At 34.2% G+C, this 22,162-nt stretch overlaps 2 protein-coding genes across 3 annotated transcripts; one reads left to right on the top strand and one right to left on the bottom strand.

Annotated features, from left to right (window-relative positions):
• Nucleotides 1-1,474: 1,474 nt before the first annotated feature.
• LOC130806403 (aquaporin NIP6-1) lies at nt 1,475-5,258 on the bottom strand. Its single transcript, XM_057671465.1, has 5 exons — nt 5,025-5,258; nt 4,559-4,783; nt 4,255-4,449; nt 3,359-3,420; nt 1,475-1,823 (listed from the first exon to the last, which is right to left on the bottom strand). The coding sequence occupies exons 1-5, from the start codon at nt 5,256-5,258 to the stop codon at nt 1,619-1,621; spliced, it is 921 nt and encodes a 306-aa protein (XP_057527448.1). The 3' UTR covers nt 1,475-1,618.
• LOC130806388 (probable protein phosphatase 2C 39) lies at nt 4,708-21,507 on the top strand. 2 transcript variants are annotated; one of them, XM_057671439.1, is made up of 11 exons: nt 4,708-4,849; nt 5,861-5,942; nt 17,171-17,230; nt 17,732-17,785; nt 18,487-18,516; nt 19,882-19,929; nt 20,013-20,075; nt 20,181-20,420; nt 20,495-20,768; nt 20,965-21,119; nt 21,194-21,507. In XM_057671439.1, the coding sequence occupies exons 1-11, from the start codon at nt 4,767-4,769 to the stop codon at nt 21,332-21,334; spliced, it is 1,230 nt and encodes a 409-aa protein (XP_057527422.1). In that variant the 5' UTR covers nt 4,708-4,766; the 3' UTR covers nt 21,335-21,507. The 2 variants fall into 2 exon arrangements, with proteins under 2 accessions (XP_057527422.1, XP_057527424.1); XM_057671441.1 differs by lacking the exon at nt 17,171-17,230.
• Nucleotides 21,508-22,162: the final 655 nt, after the last annotated feature.

The following is a 22,162-nucleotide window of genomic DNA, read 5'->3' as shown; positions in this document are numbered from 1 at the left end:
GTGGAAGAGGCGAGAAAACAAAGCAGAAGAGCTGGCCTGCACCTGCTCGAACGAGCAACATGTGTGCTTGGACAAGCAGACTTTTGTCCAATTCTGCCTATGTTATGCTTCTGCCCTACTTTGTATCGTATCATGCCCTATTATTCTCTAAAAATACTATACTCCTAGGTCATTATCGAGCATGCTAAAGTCTCATTTGTATAGAGCTCCTTATTGCTTAGTTTACTCCGTCATTAGCTTATCTCATCCTCTCTAAACCTCCATTGTAATTCCTTCAAATTTTGTATTTGTCCTTTAAATACATATTAATAGTATCCTAGCTAAACATGGTGGATGTAGCTAAAGCTGGGTAAATCACCTTAATCTTGTGTCTTTATTTGCTTTGTTCATTATTGTTATTCATCATACACATGCATATTTGATTTCGACACAAACACACACACCATGAATACCTATTTAAACTCAAAGTTGTGATCTTTGGTTAGTGAGAGCACCTCTCCTTTCATTCTTCAATATCTGAACACCATTCCCTTTTAAACCAACTGAAATAAGTTAGCTTTGTCATTCTCTCTCTCCTTTCGTTCCCTTCAAATGCTGCAAGTCTATTGCAAAGTGCACTAAATCCTATAATCTTTGCATATGAATTCGTACCCAACATGTTTAAGAATATTTATAGAGAAAGAAAGAGAGGAAGGGTGGGAAATGAAAAAATCTAATTTGGCGCTTGGCTGTACTAATTTAATTTTTATCGAAAACATCTACATTTGGACACACACAATATCAGTTGTGCTGCATAAACTGGTTTGTAATTGACCTTTTCTAGGTTGTGATCTGTGGTGGTCAACATGACAAGGAATATGTTTTCTTTTGGGAGTGGTATTGTGTTTTATATGTTGTCATTTGCTCGCCTGTGTCTTCTCTTTGAACATACTCCCTTATATTCTCGTTCTTAGAAGTATCATAGTAACATGACTAACATCATTTCTATTGTGGAATTAAAATCATATTATCACCTTTTGGTCATTGATTGATCTATATACATGTTTAGGTGCATGAGAGATGGACATATTTCCAATTGATGCAGCCTCTGTGGACACAGTGAATTAATTTTAATTCCTGAAAAGGTGTAACTTCCTGCACACCATGCTAGTGACCTGCTTACGAGGTTAGCCGGTGAGTTTCTACTTCAGTTCTGAACAATCAAATTTTTCCTTTTGGGGGAGAACATTAATTTGTGTTTTTTATTGGAGGGGGGGATTTATAAATTTATGTCTCATTCTTGTGTGGATGTAAGGTCTTTGTGGGTGGCATTGGCTGGTGTTTATGTCTTTATATCTTTATTATTCGTAGCTAACACTGGAATATAACCCTTATATTGTGATCAGGGTTTGTCTTTTTAAGAAATGATATTAAACATTGCCTGCAGTCCTAAGTGATATTGACATTGCACAAGACAGAAATGTACGCACTCTTATGAGCAGAAGAAAGCTAAATTTGCATTTCCCATGGGACATGACTTCCACTCTTTTTTTGCTTGCATTTATACAATCTGCAATGCACACAATAAGATGCAAAATGTAAATTTGTTTCATATAAAGCACCATCTTCTATTATGTAATCATCTCCTGAAGCTTGCGGCTGCTGAGGGCTGCTTAAGAGCATCTTCATCTTCTTCTGGCAGCTTTATTGCGGAATAGACACCTGCGCCGCATAGTGCACCAAGGAAAGGGGCAGTAAAATAGATCCATATACCTTTATAATTATTTGCTGCTATGGCTGGACCCAATGTCCTGACTGGGTTCATTGAACCTCCTGTGGTAGGCCTATGGCAGAAAGTGATATAGAACTTATTAAGTTGCTATGTTACGCAAAATGCTCAGTGCTCATTTAAGCTAATTTGCCTGGCTTACTACCGCTCACATTTTATTTTCGTTCATGTAGCCGACCCCATAATTTTGGATTAAAGCTTTGGCATTATTGTTATTGAGACTATCTTACTATACATCTGTAGGGTGCAATTTTCTTTCAATGTAAGGATGACTCATAAGGAATTTGATATTACTAGCATTGTGTATATTGTGACAAACTGATTTTTGGTATGATGTGTATACTATGGGTCATAGCATTTTAAACAATAATGTCTCTGTATATTTTAAACAATAGCTGATGTTGGGCTATGAGATGGTGCATCATGAACATGTACACTTTGTCCCATTGAGTTTGCTAAAACTATCCCCAACACTTTGACATGGATACATGAAATATAACAAACTCAAGGAGACAGTTAGTTTCATGTTAATGTTAACATTGATGTTGAAACAAACATATATTTGGGCATGTGGGCTTGTGGGTTTGTGACTTGCAGTCCAAATCATTTCATTCCCCTTCTAAGTAAATATTGTCTTACCGTTATATAAACAGCTCCATTATTATCATCATACCTTGTGCTCTTATATTCCTCACAATATGAAATAGGACCTAATTTTTTATGTAAGTTGTTCTTAAGAATTCTTATTTAAGTAACTCATAAAGTTATCATAAGCTTGGCATTTTTTGCTAAAAATATTCATAATATTAAATGCCTTCTATCTTCTCTGTTTCTATTTATTGTTTACCAGCCCAATTCTCTTTTATGATTAAAGTTGTAGGGTACTCCTCCATTTTATAATAATCTTCTTCGTAGGCTTGTAACTTGTAATTGTACTTTAAGAAATAAAGTCGGGAGTGGGTCAAAAATGGTTTATCATTAATATAATCTGACTGGATACATAGAGAACTATAGGAATTGTGAGAGAAAAAGAGTTGATGTTGTGGACAGGGAAGGCAGTAAGTGAAAGGAGCGGCATACATCATCTTGGAGATAGAATTTCTTGTGTAATAGGTATCCGTAAGATAGTTCTAGGATATCCCAAAACAGTTAACAAAAAGATAAATATGGGATGGAGAGATTTTAAGTTTCCATTCACACTTATATTCAAATTTGAAGCTACTAACGTCATGTTTCGAAATAGGTTTCAGCTATGTTAAGATGTACAATGGACATTTTGATTTTAGGAAATTTTTTGTAAAAATAAGTTGGATACTAGGATGACTGTGTACTCATGCCAAAACTTGAATCCAGTGACTAAGGTTCTTCTAGGTGCGCCTCAGACGCACTTCTTTCAAACACAGAGCTATATATTTCCGTTCATTGTTTTGGGTTCATGATTCTTGACAGAATCTTGTGATGACCAGTGTTTTTTATGCTTAACATTTTATCGTTTATCATACTCTCGCAGTCTCATGAGTGCAGTATGAATTATTTTCTAGAGATGGACGATGATTTAGAGCGTTAGGGGACAGGAGTTGTAGCACATACCCTGCAATGAGTATGTTAAGCATGACAGTGGCGCCTACTGCAATTCCAGCCAGTTCTCCCACCTGTAAGACAAATAACGTTTTAAACTTTGTTAGCTCAAACAAATTATTAGATTCCGTATATCGCTACTGTTTGTCTCGTAAAATATTGTGGAGCAAAGAAGGGGAGAAGACACCCTCATTTCATATGGTTCACCATTCGCTAGCATCAGCTAGAAGTCTTTTGTTTTTCACTTTATGCAAACAATTGAGTGAGTATTGACTTGTCTAAATATAAAAATTGATTTTCTCTAGATCGTTCCTCCTAATCAACTTTCATGTGCCGCAGTCAATATTATTTGCATATTTTGAACCTGGTTCTTAGTTCTTCTACTGTAAAAATGGGTATGCCAATTGTGAATTTTAATATTGAGTTTCCATTTCTTAATTGAAGTTTTTCCCTCAAAGTTCTCACTTTATATGTATTTTTTATTGTTACAATACATTTTCTTGATTTTCTATTCCTGAAGCACCCTACATGTTCAGTTTCCCACATGCAGTTTTGTCTGTGGTCTTTAAAATATTGGATATGCTGGATATTCAAACTTCCTTGTCACCGCTGATTTGATTTAGAACACCCAGTTATTTACAGTTTAGCAATTAGTACTCTGCTCCGCTGTTAGTAGTTGTGTTAGTAGTTGGATGGAGCAGCAAAAATAAGATTCAGGTGTTATGATGTATAGAAAAGGGGTTGAATTAATAGGTGAGAAAAGAGAAATAGGCTAATATTTTGGAGTTTTTTGATGTGAGATTACTACTATATTTCTTGAGAGTTGGGATAGTTCACTTTATTGCCGAAGAAATTTAATTATAATTCTATAGGCTTAGAGTAAGACACAAAGAAACTATGATTCTTACCGCTCTTGTGTCGGTTGCTACCGCAGTGACGACAAACATGAGGTTGAAGGCGATGATGAACTCGAGTGCAAAGGCTTGACTGTAATTTACTGAAGGAATAGTTATTCCTCCATCTATAATGGGGTGAAAAACCCCCTTGAGAATGAATGCAGCACACAGAGATGCTAACATTTGTGCTCCTATGTATATTGGCACCTACAAACAGTTAAAGATGATGAGTTAATATATATAGATGTTTAAAGAACTTGTAAACCTTGTCAGCTGTTTAATTAATAATTTGAAGAAGATAGTTTTGGTTTCTTACTTGGGTCCATGGAAAATGTCTCAGAGCTGCAAAGGCAATGGTGATAGATGGATTGAGATGGGCACCAGAGATGTGGCCAGTGGAGAGGATGATGATCATGACTGCAAGGCCACTGGAGGCAGCAAGGCCAATAAGCGTCTCTGATCCTTGTGTTTTCTGATTTACAATAGCAGTGGCTGCTCCGGCACAAACAAGAATAAGGGTGCCGATGAACTCTGCCACAACCTGGTTAATGTATCATATATCAGTCAGATGCAAGGACAACAGAGTAAAACAAGAGTTTATCAAAAGGTCCTATCTGATTTTTTGCCAGATTTTTTTTTATTTTTATATAGATTTTTATGCAAGAATAAGAGTGCACATGATTTGATGGGCCATTAAATATACTCCACTATAATCTAAAACCAAAGAATTATAAATCTTTAGCGCCGTTGAATAAGAGAGGCTAAAGTGAAGGAAAAATTACCTTCTTGGTAAGAGGGACAGGAGGAGGGGGCATTGTAATGCTGCAGGTAACGGCAGGCAAGCCGCCTTCTTCGCTAGGCCAAGTGTCGACAGCAAAACAGTTAGAGCCCCTGCTGAGAAGAGACTTCTTTTGAGGTCTATCCCCAAAGCCTCCAAAGAGGGGAGCCCCTGGAGTGCTTGGGGTTACAGGGGTGGAAGGCATTGAACCTTGATCCTCTGTATCCATTTTTTGCATAGTGGCTTATTTTCTATACAGTGCTGTTCTAAAACGTTGGGTACAATCTCAGTTATAGGCTATAGAGGTGTTTTTATAGTTAGTTACTGTAATAGGTTGACTTGAGGGTAGGGAATCTCTAGACTAGGAACAATTGAGAAAAGTAGTGGATGAAAATGGAAGGAGCCAAAAGAAGGTTTGGCTTTGGAAGCAATGGACAAGACGGTGGTGGGACATTATATCATAGAAGTATAAGACTGTTTTTGTCTTCGTGAGATCTCTCTCCTTTAAAAAGAGATTTAATCCATGGAGACATTAATCATGAATCATCATGTTTATTCTCACTATAAAAAATTCCCAATGTGTATGATTGCTACCTATAATTATGGAGATGACCACTGGTTTAGCTTAATTAGTTGTCACAGCAGCATAATTTGTCAGAATTGTGGGTTTACAATGTGTCAAAAGGGCAGATGAAGAAGAAAAAAAAAAGATAAAAATACTGTAGGATGGTGGAAGGAGGCAGCATAAAGAGTAATACTGTACCGTCTATTTTTTATGTCTTGTACTTAACTTATTTTGTTCATTTATTTTATCTTTTTTTGTTTATTTTGGCTTTTCAGCTATTCCGTTGAGGCGAAGACCTCTTATATATGCGGGTTATTTTTAAAGCCTCTCAACTCTCAAGACAATCTTGTATCCAGGGTGAGCTTCTTGCAACCCATTTTTTGATATTAATTTAATTAGTACTTAGAAGTGGATAATATTTTTTTCCTAATGAAAAGCTGTTTGAGTTTGTTTACGTATTACTTAAGAACTCTGAAATTATATGCTAGTAGATTAGATAAAAATTAATTGAACCGACACACTAAGAGAAAGGGGTGCGATCTGTGTCACAACCCGACCTCTAATCTTATTTTAGTTTAGTTGAGTTTGGTCTTTGGGCCTTGATGGAAAAAGTATTTACATTTTAGGAGAATTAGATTCGGGACTGAAGACAGAGTATCCAGGAGTTTAATGTAGAATTGATATATTTTGCCATTTTTCATAGTTTTTTTTGAATATGTAAAGCACTTCACAAATTAATTAATACACTTAAAAAGAGAGAGAAAGAAAAATGAAAAAGAAAAGACTATTCAAAAGGCAAAGTGGTGGCATGAGTTGGTGACTTGGTGTGTAGATCTAAAATGAATATGAACCTCCAAAACCAAAATGTAGGTACAATCCTACTTTTAGGCCAATATCAATATAAAACATCTTCATGTCATTTGTCAAAAAGTAAACACATTTCTTTTCGTTATTATGCTACACATTTCTTTTGGTTATTACGCTATTAAAACGTGAAGAAAAATATCATTATGTTGATGATGTAAAATATTTTATCTATAAGTATACTTGTCTTACTAATTTTGCTATATTTATTTATATATATTTATTGATATTCATCTACTTCTCCTAATTGCTTCCCGAGACTCAATATCTCTTTTCATCTCATTCACACACCTTTTCATTAATTTATTTTTTGATTTATTTTAAGCAAAAATTGTTGTAAATAATTCAACCTATTTTCCATTACCTCCTAATAATCTCACCTTTTGAAATTTTTTTAATAATTCAACCTTTGCTTTTATTTTGTTGCCAATGAACCCTTTAAAAAATGACCTGTTATATCAGATTACCTTTCATCTTCTTCATTTTTTATAATAATCTAATCTATTTTTCATTACCTACCAATAATCCCATTAAATTTTTTTTAATAATCCAACATTTGCTTTCAGTTTGTTGCCGATGGACCCTTCAAGAAGCTAAATGAAATTGCTATTATTTTCCAAGCTTATGAAGTTGATCATTGCATAAATAGTAATTGTCTTTACAGACATATCCCATCAACTAGGGGTGTTTAAAAAATTCGACCCACTTGACTCGACCCGTCGACTCGCAGACCCACATCCTAAATGACAGGTCAATTTTTTTTAAAAAATAATATAATCCGGATCGGGGCCTTAACTGGGTTGGGTCATGGGCCACAAAATACACTGAGTCGGGTACCCGCTAACCCGTTATGTGTTATCTTTATCAAGTTGAAATTTACACGTTAAAATTTTATAATCAACATAATTATAAAAAAAATAATAATAGTATAATTTTTCACTTCCCTTCAAAGTATATTACCCCTTTTAAATCAGTGGAAAAGATAAATTGAGTATTTTAAAAGTTGTGGACTTTTTAATAATGGAGGGAAAATGTATTAAAGAAATTAAAAGAGACTTAATATGTATAGATGTGATATGTTAGATTATTATAAAATAGTGGCAAAGAGAAATTGAGTATTTAGTTTCTTGAAGGGTCCATTGGCAACAAAATGATAACAAAGGTTGGATTATTAAAAAAATTCAAAATATGAAATTATTGGCGGATAATAGGAAATAGGTTGAATTATTATAAAGAAGGAGAAGATGAGAGGTAACCTGATATAGCAGGTCATTTTCTAAAGGGTCCATTGACAACAAACTAAAAACGAAGATTGGATTATTGAAAAATTTTCAAGAAGTAGGATTATTGACAAATAATAAAAAATAGGTTAGATTATTCACAATAATTTTTAATTTTTTTAATTACCAACCAAAATTAAAAACTCATTAAGAATCAAATGTAAAATATCAGGGAGAAGCATTAGTATACTGTAATGATCTTGCATTCTTTTAAAATGTCGGTGAAGCTAGCTCCTGTTCAAGGTATTTGGACTTGTTAAATCATAGAGTAACTTTTAAAGCTTCGACGTTTCGACCTGACATTCTTTTCTATTGGAATAGGAGTACATAAGCTATTTGAAAATTGAAATATGCTCTATGCCATAATCCCATTATCACTATTTTTGGGATTTTACTATTCGTAGATTTATTTTTTAAAAAGGGGAAATAATTGTTTGTTGTTTTTGAAAATCTTTATAACACGACTGGCGCAGTGTAACGCGATTTTATTTTTACCCTATGAGTTTTGGTGATGTCAAATTGTTTAGCAATTAGAATCCTAAAAGCCCATCAAGACATCTCTTTGCATCACATGGCAGGCCTGCAACTATTCTTAAATTTAATGCTAGTATTTTATTGTGACTCTAACCTTAAAATAACTTAAATTATTGTCTTCATGAAACAACAGAGAACCCACTTGCTCTATTGTCTTTTCTCAGATTAGGATTTTGTCTACATGTTAAATTATACATCCTCTCATTTAATGTATGCTTTCTTTGACCCCTTGTATATTCAATTTATCCAGATATTTAAGGTACAATATTGATTGATAATATTTTAAAGGAATAAAAAATTAAGACCTGCACCATGTATAAGAATGAGTAGTTGATAAATATTAAATACTGCCAAAATGCTAAAGTTGAGGATAATTAAAAAGGAAAGAAAGATTAATCACCTTGTTTTTTTAAAGATTGTACTATGCCATTTTCCAAAAAGCAAAAATTACACATTGTAATCAAGGTCACGTGTGCATTACTCACCATCAGATTTCTCCTCCTCTATAAACTTGTGCACTAATTGATCACTCTGTTGGTCTGTATTTTGAATGAATCTCATTGGGCGATTACACAAAGTAGATATTATATGAGGGATCAACAATTCCTCTGGTATATATGGTGAAATGGGAGAGAGATTAATGAGAGCAATGAGTAATTCTAGTTTAGTACTAGTATTAGGTATCATAATTATTCAATACCATGAAAAATAATTCCTTAATTCAAATTAATGCCGAGGATTGTAGAGGACTTGAAAACCAACACCTTAAGTCAAAGTGCATAAACAAGGCTATATCACACCGTATTGCAAAGGTTTTTGAGTTCAGAAAATCGAAATATGGCCCCCATTTGACCATGAAATTATCCGTATTGGCTGTGAAATCTGTGTCGCGACTGTTACCGCGATCGTGATTGAAACTGATTTTTTGCACTATGCCTTAAGTTGTTCTCAGAGACTTTATTGGATGATTTTTTTGTTTCACCCCCTTGTGACTTGGATCATCCTTATTCGATGTTTTGTCTCCTTGGACTTGAGGAGATGAATAGATATATTCTTTCCCTCTGTGCTGCCCAATGTTCTCAAAACTCGCCCCAATGTTGCTAGAGGTATTCCTCTAAGAATTTCTTTTCTCAGTGTTTTTGATCAATATCATTTTTTTTTTTTGTGATTTGGATACTTGTCCTGTTTTTCTCGAACTTACTAATACCAAGTTATCCTCGTGTCTCATCGAAACAAGGTAAGAATACTGATGATGTTGCGAACATGCTATATGAGGTAAATGGTAGTGTTGGTGGTAGTCACAATACTAGAGTTTGGGTGATAATGTTGGAGCTGAAGTTGGTCGTGTTAATGTAAATACTGGTGTTGATGGTGGTGACTGGTGACATTGATCTAAAATTCTAAATGAATTTTTTGATTGACGATGTTGATCTAGATGTTGGTATTATCGATCGCAAATGTTCAAGGTGTTGGGTGTTGATACTTGCTACCATTTGGCCTTACACTTCTTGGTTGGATACAAATATCTAAATTATACCGTGTTTGGTTATTGACATTAAATAATTAGAATGAATAATAAAGGAGTTTTAGCTTAAATTTTTGTAAATTATATTATATCATTCTCATTGGTAGTGGAACTCTCACTCTCATGAATGCATTTTTTAAAATCATGCATCAACACCCTAAATCTTAAACCCTAAACTCTATATTTTAATAACATATTTTCAAATGGTAATTAATTTTATAAAGAAAAAATTAATTAAATTTAGACAAACATGATGATTTATCTTATCAAGTAGTTTTTCTAAGCAAAATAATACTAATATCATATTTTTGTTATTATTTTTACTATTTAATACTAATAACCAAATAAGTCGTTAACCTAATATTGAAAGGAATATATTTTGTTATACAAACTCTTAAACACTTTCTAAGTAGTTGCTTTTAAAACTCATAAATGGTGTTTGCTCATATATAAGCTCTTACTCTCTTGGTTCAACAACACTTTCACTACTCATGGCTTTGTTTTGAATTTTGATCTTCAAAGCTGTTAAGAATACTGAACCCACAACAATAGACTTAGAAAAAGATTGTTAGCAAAGATTCTGTTACAACAGAATTTCCTAAGCTTGTATATAAGCAAACCTTGTACTCATGTATTAGTTCAGTTTTTAATAAGAATAATGAGGCATTCAAAATCTTTTTCTTCCTTCTTTCTCTGTAATTCCTTTTCTTTTCGCTCTCCTCATATATCTTTCTTCAATCACTTAGTAAATCATTGCTTTGTATAATCAATTGTACGAATGGTCAATGCATTCCTTCAATCACTGAGTATATGCCGAAGATTGATCAATCATTTGTGCAAGATTTAACATGGTATCAGAGCTTACAAGAACATCCATCATCTGCTCAGAAATTCCACATTAATTGTATGTTTTTCTTTCAAATTTTTTTTTGATTCCTTCTTCTATTCTTATTTCTACATGTGATTGATATCTTTCCTCTCGCATTATCAATTTGATGCATGCATATTTCTGATCAATCAATTTCTTATTGATCTTTTGTTTTCTGTCTGTAATTTGAAATCTCTTATTATCTTTCTTGATTTACATTTATATTTCTTATTGATCTTTTGTTTTCTGTCTGTAATTTGATATCCCTTTCATTCTTTGATTTCTTGTTTCTTCTCTTTAACATGTCTACTCAATCTAACGAGGACAACCCTAGAAATCTCGACCTAACTGCAGATCCTAATACAGTCTTTTACATACATCCTTCTGATACAACAGCTCAAACTTTTGTTTCTGAAAAATTTGAAGGCCAAAATTTCATTACCTGGAAGTCTTCCATGACAATAGGTCTCTCAACTAAAAATAAAATGTGTTTTGTGGATGGCTCCTTACCAAAACCACCCGTAAATGATAAAAAATATCAAGCATGGATTAGATGTAATGACATGGTTAGAGGCTGGATTCTGAACTCCTTAGGGTCTGTTATTGCCAAAAGTGTTTTCTTCTTTAAAACTGCTGAGGAAATGTGGAACAACTTAGAAGAGAGGTATGGTCAGACCACATCCACACAATTGTTTGCTATTCAGGAAGAGATTGTTGTGATTCATCAAGATAATGACAATGTGGCAGAAATTTTTGCTAAAATCAAAGTTCTATGGGATGAGCTAGATGAGGTCTGTCCACTACCAATTTGCTAATGTAATAAATGTACTTGCTACCTTACTTCCAAGTTTCTTAAAATTTTGCAAGATCAAAGGTTGATGCAATTTCTTATGAAGCTCAAAGATGAGTATAGGCAGACCAGGAGCAATGTTATCATGATGAATCCCTTACCTAACATCAATCAGGCTTACAAAATAGTCTTGCAGGAGGAACATCATAAACAAATAAGTAATGAAAAAAATACTACTGAGGTTATGGCTTTTGCTGCTGACAAAAAAAGAACTCCTGATCAACAGTCCAACAATTTTTTCCCCAATAGAGGTGGCTCTACTTCAAATAGAGGAGTTTACAATCAAGGAAGAGGAGTTTCCAGGAGAAGTTCTACTCTGCACTGTGAGCACTGCAACTATGCAGGTCATACCATTGATAGATGCTACAAGCTCCATGGTTTTCCCAAGGATTCAAAGCATAATAATCCTCCAAAGAAATATGCTCATACAGGGAAAAGAGAAGAAACCAATGCTAATACAAGTACTGATGATATGATACACACCAGTTTCACCAGAGAACAATACTCTCATTTGTTGAGCATCATAGAGAAGGGATAAGACTACAGACTCTCTCAAACCAAATCCTATTACCAACACTTCTCACACTGCTCTCTTTGCAGGTAAACTATGCCTTTATTCTCACTATGACAAGAACTGGATCATTGATAGTGGAGCTACTGACCACTTCTGTTATGACTTGAATATGTTTTCTACTCACAAATTACTTGATAGTAACAATAATTTCATCACTATACCAGATGGGAAGAAAGTTCAGGTTACACGTATTGGCACTGTTAAACTAAATACTGATCTATAGCTACAAAATGTACTCTATGCACCAGATTTTCATTTCAACTTAATTTCTGTGTATAAACTATGTCATGACATGAAATGTGAAGCAATTTTTAATGACACTAGTTGTTTTCTACAGGGACCTACCCTACCCAAGAAGATAGTTCTTGGTAAATTGAGGTCAAGTCTTTACTATGCTAATAACAACTTCAAACAACATCAAATTGCACCAGTTCTTTCTGCAAATACATCTTCTGCACATTCAAACAACTTCTCTGATCAAGCTAAGCTTTGGCATTTGAGGCTTGGACATCTTCCTTTTTCTAAGCTTTCTTACATTTTTCCTATTTTCAAAAATAAACAACAATGTACTGATTCTATATGTCAGATTTGTCCTAAGGCCAAACAATGTAGACAACCATTTCCTATTAGTAAGATAAAGAGTACAAAACCTTTTCATCTCTTACATATTGATGTATGGGGGCCTTTTAGGCATCCAACTCAAACTGGATGTAATCTTTTCATTACAATAGTGGATGATTTTACTAGATTTACTTGGGTTCATTTACTTAAATATAAATCTGATTGTGTTCACATTCTTACTAATTTTTTAGCCTATGTAGAAAATCAATTTTCTTCATCTGTTCATATTATAAGAACAGACAATGCCAAAGATTTATGTGAAGGCCCTATCAAAGATCTATATTACAGGAAGGGCATTACTCATCAAACTAGTTGTACAAATACACCTCAACAGAATGGGGTTGTGGAAAGAAAGCATAGGCTTCTTTTGGAGACCGCAAGAGCTTTATTCTTCCAGGCCAATTTACCTATGACTTACTGGGGAGAGTCATTACTTTGTGGTACGTATCTTGTTAATAGAATGCCTTTGTCTGTTCTAAAACATAAGTCTCCATATGAAATGTTGCATAATTCTCCTCCTAATCTTGATCACATCAAAACCTTTGGTTGTCTATGTTATGTCTCCACTTCAAAGGTTCAAAGATCTAAATTTGAACCTAGATCTGATCCATGTGTCTTCATTGGCTATTCTCTCACTCAAAAGGGTTATAAGATCCTAAATTTGACTACAAAAAAGATATATGTTAGTAGAGATGTTATCTTTCTTGAAAAACATTTTCCTTATCACTACAATCAGTCAAAAACATCAACTTCAGCACAGCCTTTTCAATTTTTTCTACCAGTTGATACTCTTCCACTTTTCTTCACAGATCCTTTTACAAATACATTTCCTTATTTTTCTTCAGCATCTACCAATACCTCTCCTTTCTCTTCTACCTCACATTTACCATTGGATGATCCTTCTTCTTCACAAACACATTCATCATCACAAAATATCCCATCTACATCACAGTTGTTAGATTGTTCTGTTCCAGTCCCAACAAGAACTTCTTCCAGAATTTCTAATCCTCCCTCTTACTTAAAAGACTATGTCTGTTCAACTGCAACTTCTCAACCCACCTCTAAGCATTGGTGTAACTTGGTTAAGTTGGACTCTATCCCACAAGACAAACAATCCATCATTACTGCTGTTTCCTGTCTTGATGAACCTACTACATACAAGCAAACTTCAAAAAATTCAGATTGGATCACTGCAATGAATAATGAACTGGCTGCCCTTGAGGCCAACAATACTTGGGTTCTTGTTGATCTTCCCAAAGGAAAATAAGCAATTGGTTGCAAGTGGGTGTATAAGATAAAGATGAGGTCAGATGGATCCGTGGAACGGTTTAAGGCCAGGCTGGTTGCCAAAGGCTACACTCAAACACATGGAGTGGACTATGATGAGACCTTTTCTCCTGTAGTCAAAATGTCCACCATCAGGGCAATTATTGCTGTTACTGTTCAAAGATAATGAAATCTCTTACAACTCGATGTCAACAATGCCTTCTTACATGGAGATCTTCATGAAAAAGTGTATATGAAACTTCCTGAAGGTATTCCTAATCCTACCAACAAAGTATCCAGATTACAAAAGTTCTTGTATGGACTAAAACAGGCTTCCAGACAATGGTTTGCCAAGCTCTTGAATGAATTACTTCTTCAAGGTTTTCAACAATCAAAGAATGACTACTCCTTGTTTATATTACATAAGGATTCCTCTATCATCATTGCTGCAGTATACGTTGATGATTAAATTCTTACAGGCACTGATGATTTCCTCATCAATAATCTAAAGACTCATCTTCATAAGGTTTTTGGCATCAAAGATCTAGGGAGACTTAATTACTTCCTAGGCATAGAAGTTTCTTACATTTCTGAAGGCATGACTCTCACTCAAAATAAGTTTACTCAGGATCTTCTTCAAGCCAGTAACCTGGATGCTTTCAAGCCTGCTGTGACTCCATTACCTCAAAATCTCAAACTCAGTTCCTCTGAAGGTGTCCTGCTACCCATTGTATTACAGGCGAATGGTAGGGAAGTTGAATTTTCTCACCCATACAAGACCTGACTTGGCTTATTCCGTTCAACATCTCAGCCAGTTCATGCAGCAGCCCAGAGATACTTATCTACATGCCCTTCATCATACCATTTGTTATGTAGCTCATACAGCTGGGCAGGACATATTAATGAAGGGCGCAGATAACCTTGTCCTACAAGCTTTTTCTGATTCTGATTGGGCAGCTTGTCCTGACTCTAGAAGGTCTATTTCAGGCTATGTTTTGAAGCTAGGAAATTCTCCAATTTCTTGGAAATCAAAAAAACAAGCAACTGTATCTCGATCTTCTTCAGAAGCAGAGTACAAGGCCATGGCTAATGCAGCTTCTGAAGTCACATGGATGGTCAGGCTACTTACTGACCTTGGTCTTTCTAACTTGCAGCTTGTGACTCTTCATTGTGATAATCAATCAGCTATATACATTGCAAAAAATTCAGTATTTCATGAAAGAACCAAGCATATAGCTATTGACTGTCACTTCACCAGAGAGAAAGTACTTGAAGGCCTTATACAACTCACTTACCTTCCTACTACTTCTCAACTTGCTGATATTTTTACAAAGATTCTTCCTTCTCAGGAATTTAATCACTTATTGCGCAATCTTGGCATGTTCTACCAGCCAAGATTGAGGGGGGGTGTTAAGAATACTGAACCCACAACAATAGACTTAGAAAAAGATTGTTAGCAAAGATTCTGTTACAACAGAATTTCCTAAGCGTGTATATAAGCAAACCTTGTACTCATGTATTAGTTCAGTTTTTAATAAGAATAATGAGGCATTCAAAATCTTCTTCTTCCTTCTTTCTCTGTAATTCCTTTTCTTTTCGCTCTCCTCATATATCTTTCTTCAATCACTTAGTAAATCATTGCTTTGTATAATCAATTATACGAATGGTCAATGCACTCCTTCAATCACTGAGTATATGCCGAAGATTGATCAATAATTTGTGCAAGATTTAACAAAAGCCTTCTTTATACACCCAAAGCATCAATGTAATCAAATATCAGAAATCTTCGATATTTTCATACTTGCCAGACGCAAAAGTCAATTACATGGGTATTGGGTTAATATGGACATAAAAAGTGTGGCCAGATAGATGGTGAGAATTTGAAGATAAGCTTTTAAGCAAAAGATTTCAATATATAAGCTTCGGTAAAACTTAATTTTATAAATAAGCGCCTGCAGTCAAATTTTAGGTTAAGAGTATGTTTGCAGTTAGTAACAGCGAACAAATAATTTGGTAAAAAAAGGTCACTTAGTTTGTTCGCAGTTAATAACTATGAACAAAGATGTGGTCAAAAAAAGTCAAACATCTTTGTTCCCACTTAGTGAGAAAAAACATGTTTGACTTTTTTTACCACATCTTTGTTCGCAGTTACTAACTGTGAACTGATGCGTTTTATAAATTGTTTCGGAATCATATTAATTCATTTCCCCCGAGGTCAAACTTTTGTTCGCAGTTAACTGCGAACAAAGGTTTGACCCTGCTGGACCAGGGCTTTCTTTGTTCGCTGTTAGTAATAGCAAACAAAAGGCTTGACTTTTTTTTACCACGGAGTTTTGTTCGTTGTTATTAACTGCGAACAAAGTCAAATCTTAGCTATGTGATAAGAGACGCTTAAGTGGGGAGGCATGAGTATGAAAATTCATACCAGTTATTGATGATGAGTACGCAATAAATATAAAAATCTTAGATGAGTATGAGTATGGAAGAATGGGTACCGCCCCTAACCGCCCATTTTCATTCGAGCTTCTTTCCGGTTCATGACTTAAGTAAAAAAAATTGGAGTGTAAACAGTACAATATCTAATGACGGCAGCAGTAATCTTAAGCTCAGCTTATGCAACACTGCCAAGAGGGAGATTGTTTGTAATTCTTCAAATCAGGGGCGACTATAGAATTATTTAAGGCGTTCGACTGTATAAGGCCTCAAAAAACACCTCATATATTTTAATTCATTAGTTAGGCATAGCTGAGGTTGTGACGTGCTTTCCTATGATATTGTTAGTTATGGGTTCAAAACCTACCAACATTAATCTTTGCGCAATTTTTGGACTCTATTTTTACCATTAATAGTTGACAAAGGGTCTTAATTATCTAAACATAAAAAAGTAAATAGGACCCCTATATCTTTGCTCCGTCCCTGCTTTTGATTTTTTGGTTTCTGTTAACCATATTTTTCTAGAGAATTTGTAGTTGAGAATCCGGTCTTTTTGGTTCGATCTTTACCTAGTTTTTTCTTCCCTTTAGCCTATCTGTGATAAAAAAAAATAAAAAAAAAATAGTTTTTAAACAAAATAAGGTGAGCAAGGTTAGCGTAGAGTATCTTAACAGTTAACAGACACATGTTATGACTAATGCTCCTCTTTGATTGGACCGTTTGTTTGTCATTGTTTCACTACTGTTTTATTAACATATGAACTAACTTAGGATGTTCTCCAATGTTCAAGGAGGAGACATTGTGCTAATTCTATAATACATGCAATGCAGGTATCATTAGACTACTTAATTTTGTTTATCGTTTACTATATTTGCAAACTAGTGTAATTTTGGTTGAAAAAACTCTTGACTATCTTAATGGTCATGTTTGTCCGACTTTAATCATCTCATTTTCTTCATAAAATTCATTCCAATGCATTAGGATTAGTAGAGGTGATATTAGGTGGTAATGTAAATTTATAAACAAAAAAATGTTTTTTTGATCAAAGCTTCATAACCATGGGAATGATATAGAACTTTTGATGAAATTTTACACTATAAGTCATTTCTATTGCCACTATTTAATACCACTAATCAAACGAATAGTAAGAGTTAATCAAAAACAATCTTTTTGTTTGTATTATCATTAACAAGATAAGATTGCTTACATTTGATCCTTTTAAATCTCACCCTAAATGAGAGTCACCTAACGATATTGTGATATTGTGTTATTATAATATAATGTTTGATTATGTTTATGTTTGTTTATTTTCTGAATGATTCAACATGCAGCTCCACAAAAGGCAATCAACTTCAGAGGGTCATGTTGATTCCCTTAAAGATAAGGTATAATTTTACCTCTTTATTTTTTCTAAGCTACTTACTAATTACCTTCACCAAGTTTCTACCTTACATGTGCAATTTGTGAAGTCAAGATGCACTTAATTTTTAGTTGCTTTTGTATGAATAAATTTACATTATTCATCCCTTTAATTCGAAATCAAATAAAAAGCGGGATGTTTTTAAGAAAATGTGAATATTTAGTAATAAATAAAACAGAGAGAGATTGGATTGTGTTGAAAAGAAGAGTTAGAATGCATTATGTATGGATGAAATCATTGGGTTGATTTAAAAATTTAGAAATCATGCAATATAATATGGATAACTAAAAATGGAAAATGATGCTTATTGAGAGGGACTGAAGAGTATTCTTTATTTTTTGGTATACTTTATTTACAAGTATGTTATCCTACTTGAAGGCAATCAACTTAAAAGAGAGTTAATTTTTGGAAGAGTTTATTGTAAGATGTCTATGTGAAAATGAGTTGATATATATTATTAAAAGAATTTAAGACGAAGATATGAGAAAGGATCTAAAATTTACAATTGTGGAAGAAAATTCGAGAAAATTGTTTATATTGATTTAGTCATATAAAATTGTTAAAATCACACCAGTTAGAAAAGTGAAAGGCTTTGGTATTATTGTCGTATTGTTCGCATTTAAAAACTGACTGACATTAACAAGTTGATGGTATTCTATCTAGCAGGATGTTGAGGAAGTTCTAGCAGAGATCAAGGTAATTGATTTGTTTATTTTTTATATTTGGTTAAGATAGGTTGAGGTTAGGAAGAGAACTAGATGAAAGTTGAAGTTTAAGATCTTTCTCGTAAAGTGACTCTTAATCTCCAGACGAAACTTGGTTCTAGAGATCAAGGTAAAATGTCCCGGTGTTTTCAAATTGAAAGTTACAGAATCAGATTTATTTTAATAATTCATATGTGATCCCATATCAAAGCAATAGAGAGAAGTTGACAAACATATAAACTCTACTCCTTTTAATACCGCTTGATTTTAAAATAGTGTTTGGATAGCAATTTTAAAGAAAGGATTTGGAAAGAAGGGATTTAAAAGAGTTTAGTATTTTATTTTTGTTGATAATCAAATATTTTCAATTTTGAAAAAATTTAGGAGTAAAATGATATATTAACTATCAAAATAATGAAAATGACTTTTACTCTTACCATTTTGATATTTTGTTTTCTAATCTTAATCAAACTATCTCATTTTCCATTTATGATTTTTAAGTATAAAAATTTCATCGTTTCCATACCATCCTTCTATTTTCCTCCAAAACAATTAAATAAATTCTCCTTCCATTTCGATTCCCTTTCTTTCCCTTTTATCCTAATGCTCTATCCAATCACAATGTAAAATAGCCCATAAAATTAGACTGCAAAAGTAGCCCGTGGGAGGTGACCCTTGTCAGCCTCCTTGTGTGGCTTATCCACCGAGCATACAACTTTGGATTTTTTTTTTTTTTTTTTACTTTCATTTTGGCTCATTATTGTACTAGTTTAAGTCTATTAGCAATGACAAATGACAAATGGGTGTGAATATCCCAAGACTTCAAATTCAGACTTTGGTATATGAGATTTTCACTAATTTTTTTTTATCACTTTTTTTTATTATTTAAGACTTTCTACTTTTACACTTTATCCATTGTCTCACTTCAAACTCACTTTCAATTTTATCTCAATATGAGTTGGCATGCTATTACTAGACCAAGTAGGAAAAATGATAAGACATTTCACCACCTCAAGAGTCTTAGATGGTTTTTCACTTTGAAACAACCCCACCATATGGTCTTGGATAGAGGTGTTTATTCGAGTTATCAAGTTCGATCAGGTGTTTAAGTTGATTTAAAATTGGTTCTTGTGTCCATGTTGATTTTTACATAATTATAAATGCATTTTTAAAGTCAAGTCAAGTCAAATTGAATTTGGTTACAATGTCAGGTAAGCATCAAGCTAATCTTAGACAAATACTCATTGACAAGTCTCTCCCAAAGACTAGCATTGTTCTTGCTCTTTAACCATATCTGTTAGAAATAGTTGTATAGTACATGTTACTAACCCTTGCTATCATGGTGATTGGTGAGTAGAAAAAGAGATCAAATACAGCTGATGATGTAGGGTCTGCTGGATTTAAGGTGTGACTGTTTGTAGTTAAACATTGAACCTTATCTATCACTCTTCAAAAATATGTTGTTCACATTTTCTTATGTAATATTAGAGTGTTAAACAAGTTCCTGATGAAGAGTTATCTCCAGAAGAAGACACAAATGGTGAAGACGAGGTTTAATTTATCTCCCTTTATTTTTGGACAAATCAGAAGTCTATTCTTTGTGTTTTTCGTTTCTTCAAATGTTTGTTTTAACAAATGTGTACTACTATCATGAAGGGAAAAGACGAAGAGAGATTGTTAGAAGGCGACGAGGAACGACCTCCAAAGAGGCATGTCACCTACGGTTATCATATGGTCCGTGGCAAAATGGAGCATGAAATGGAAGACTATGTGGTTGCAAAGAAGCGGATTGTAGATGGCAAAGAATTAGGCTTATATGCAATTTTTGATGGGCACTCGGGCCGCAATGTAGCTGAGTATCTGCAGCATAATCTCTTTAACAACATATTAAATCAGGTATTATTATCTACTGTGTTCCCTCCTTTTTTCTGAACGGTTAGTGATAAACACGATGATATTGCATACGAAAGCCGGATTTCTGGGAAAATCCGCAGGCTGCTGTCAAGAGAGCATACAAAGAAACAGATGAACAGGTCTTAGACGAAGTGGTAGGCTCACGAGGTGGATCAACAGCGGCAACCGCTATCTTGATCAACCGAGAGAAACTCATCATTGCAAATGTAGGTGATTCGCGTGGAATATTATGCAAAAAGGGAGATGTGGAACAAATTACAGTTGATCATGAACCAGAAAAAGAAATAAAAGCTGTTCAAGAAAGAGGTGGTTTTGTCTCCCAAAGGCCAGGTGCTGATTACTATAAGCATGGTCTATACTCTATAGGCCTTATATGAGCCGTTTTACTTGCCGTAACCTCCTTAACTATTTTGATAAGGGTATGGTCTGTCGTCAATCAACCCCCGAACCTGATCATAGGTTCTACAAGCAGGATATATATGATGACTGGAGGATGTCTCATGCAAGTGTAATTTGATTAACATAGGAAACGTACCTCGTGTTGATGGCGTGTTAGCAATGACAAGGGCGTTTGGTGATGGCAAACTAAAACAACATATCTCTTCAGAGCCTCATGTAAGGATCGAGACCGTTGGTGCAGATGTAAAGTTCATTGTGCTTGCCAGTGATGGCCTCTGGAAGGTGATTCCGTGCCTTTAACTAAAAAGTATTCTATTCTCTCAAAGTGGTCATAACCTGATTCCTGTCAACCATAGGTAATGTCAAACGAAGACGTTTACGATTGTATTAGAGATCTCAATGATGCACACGCAGCAGCAGAGCAACTGATCAAGGAGGCATTACATAGAAGAAGTGCAGATGATATTTCCTGCGTTGTCGTGTCGTTTGGAGACTGAAGTAGGAGCCTCATGAAACAAACCATGAATTACTTATCGAGCAAAAGAAATACTTCGATGTTGTTGCCTTTATTTCCCTACCATATACTCAAAAAACAAGACATTCACAAGAAAGTATCATGATTTCATTTTCTTTGCTCCATTGATATGTTCTACTTTGTACTATAACAAAAGTTATCGAGTATGGCGTGTTTGGAAGAGAATGTGCAAGTTTTTTGTTTTTTTTTTAAAGATGCTTTTTTATGCTTCACAGGGGCGGATTTAGAGAAAAAAGAGTAATGTCACTAATAAAATTACAAGTGGAAGGTGAATAAACAACCAACTCAACTCACTTGTCTACCAGGACTACCCATAGATCTGCCCTTGTGTTTCATATAAGACTCTGCTTCATATAAGAAGGTCCTAACGAAAAAAAAAAGCAAAACTTAACTACCACACAAGTTAGAAGAGAATATGATGTTACACAAAATAAAATTGGATTCAATTAAAATAGAAATACTAAACATTAATTTACTATTTTAGAATTTATTGAACAAAACTATAATGGATTGGCATATCCATAGCTGATATAGATATAGATCTGTATTAAACAAAATCAGTAGCAATGCACAAGATTGAAGACTCGGTCAGAAAGGTGTGAGAATAGTTGAATATGTATAAATAGCGTTAAAAAATTGAGAAGCTTAAGCTTGAAATCTCCCTAAAGGAGTCAAGAGCTCAACCAAAGTCTTATTACAACCTATCCATCCTTATATTCTACCCCCTTCCCCTCTATTTATACAATATTACCCTTCCAAATCAATTCATTAACAAATTTGATCCAGTATA

The sequence above is a fragment of the Amaranthus tricolor genome, chromosome 2 (genome assembly GCF_026212465.1).
Source record: "Amaranthus tricolor cultivar Red isolate AtriRed21 chromosome 2, ASM2621246v1, whole genome shotgun sequence".
NCBI classification, from domain to species: domain Eukaryota; kingdom Viridiplantae; phylum Streptophyta; class Magnoliopsida; order Caryophyllales; family Amaranthaceae; genus Amaranthus; species Amaranthus tricolor.
The sequence above is the reverse complement of the archived record's forward strand: the minus strand, read 5'-3'. Positions and strand labels throughout refer to the sequence as shown.

Bases quoted from the DNA above. Each gene is read 5' to 3' on its own strand.
- LOC130806403 (XM_057671465.1), bottom strand. From the start codon at position 5,258: ATGCAAAAAATGGATACAGAGGATCAAGGTTCAATGCCTTCCACCCCT. The intron at 4,450-4,558 runs GTAAGAAACCAA...AACTGTTTGTAG, and splicing joins GACATTTTCCATGGACCCAA to GTGCCAATATACATAGGAGC. The intron at 1,824-3,358 runs GTATGTGCTACA...TTTCTGCCATAG, and splicing joins CTTAACATACTCATTGCAGG to GCCTACCACAGGAGGTTCAA.
- LOC130806388 (XM_057671439.1), top strand. From the start codon at position 4,767: ATGAACTCTGCCACAACCTGGTTAATGTATCATATATCAGTCAGATGC. The intron at 20,421-20,494 runs GTATTATTATCT...TGCATACGAAAG, and splicing joins TTAACAACATATTAAATCAG to CCGGATTTCTGGGAAAATCC. The intron at 21,120-21,193 runs GTGATTCCGTGC...TGTCAACCATAG, and splicing joins CCAGTGATGGCCTCTGGAAG to GTAATGTCAAACGAAGACGT.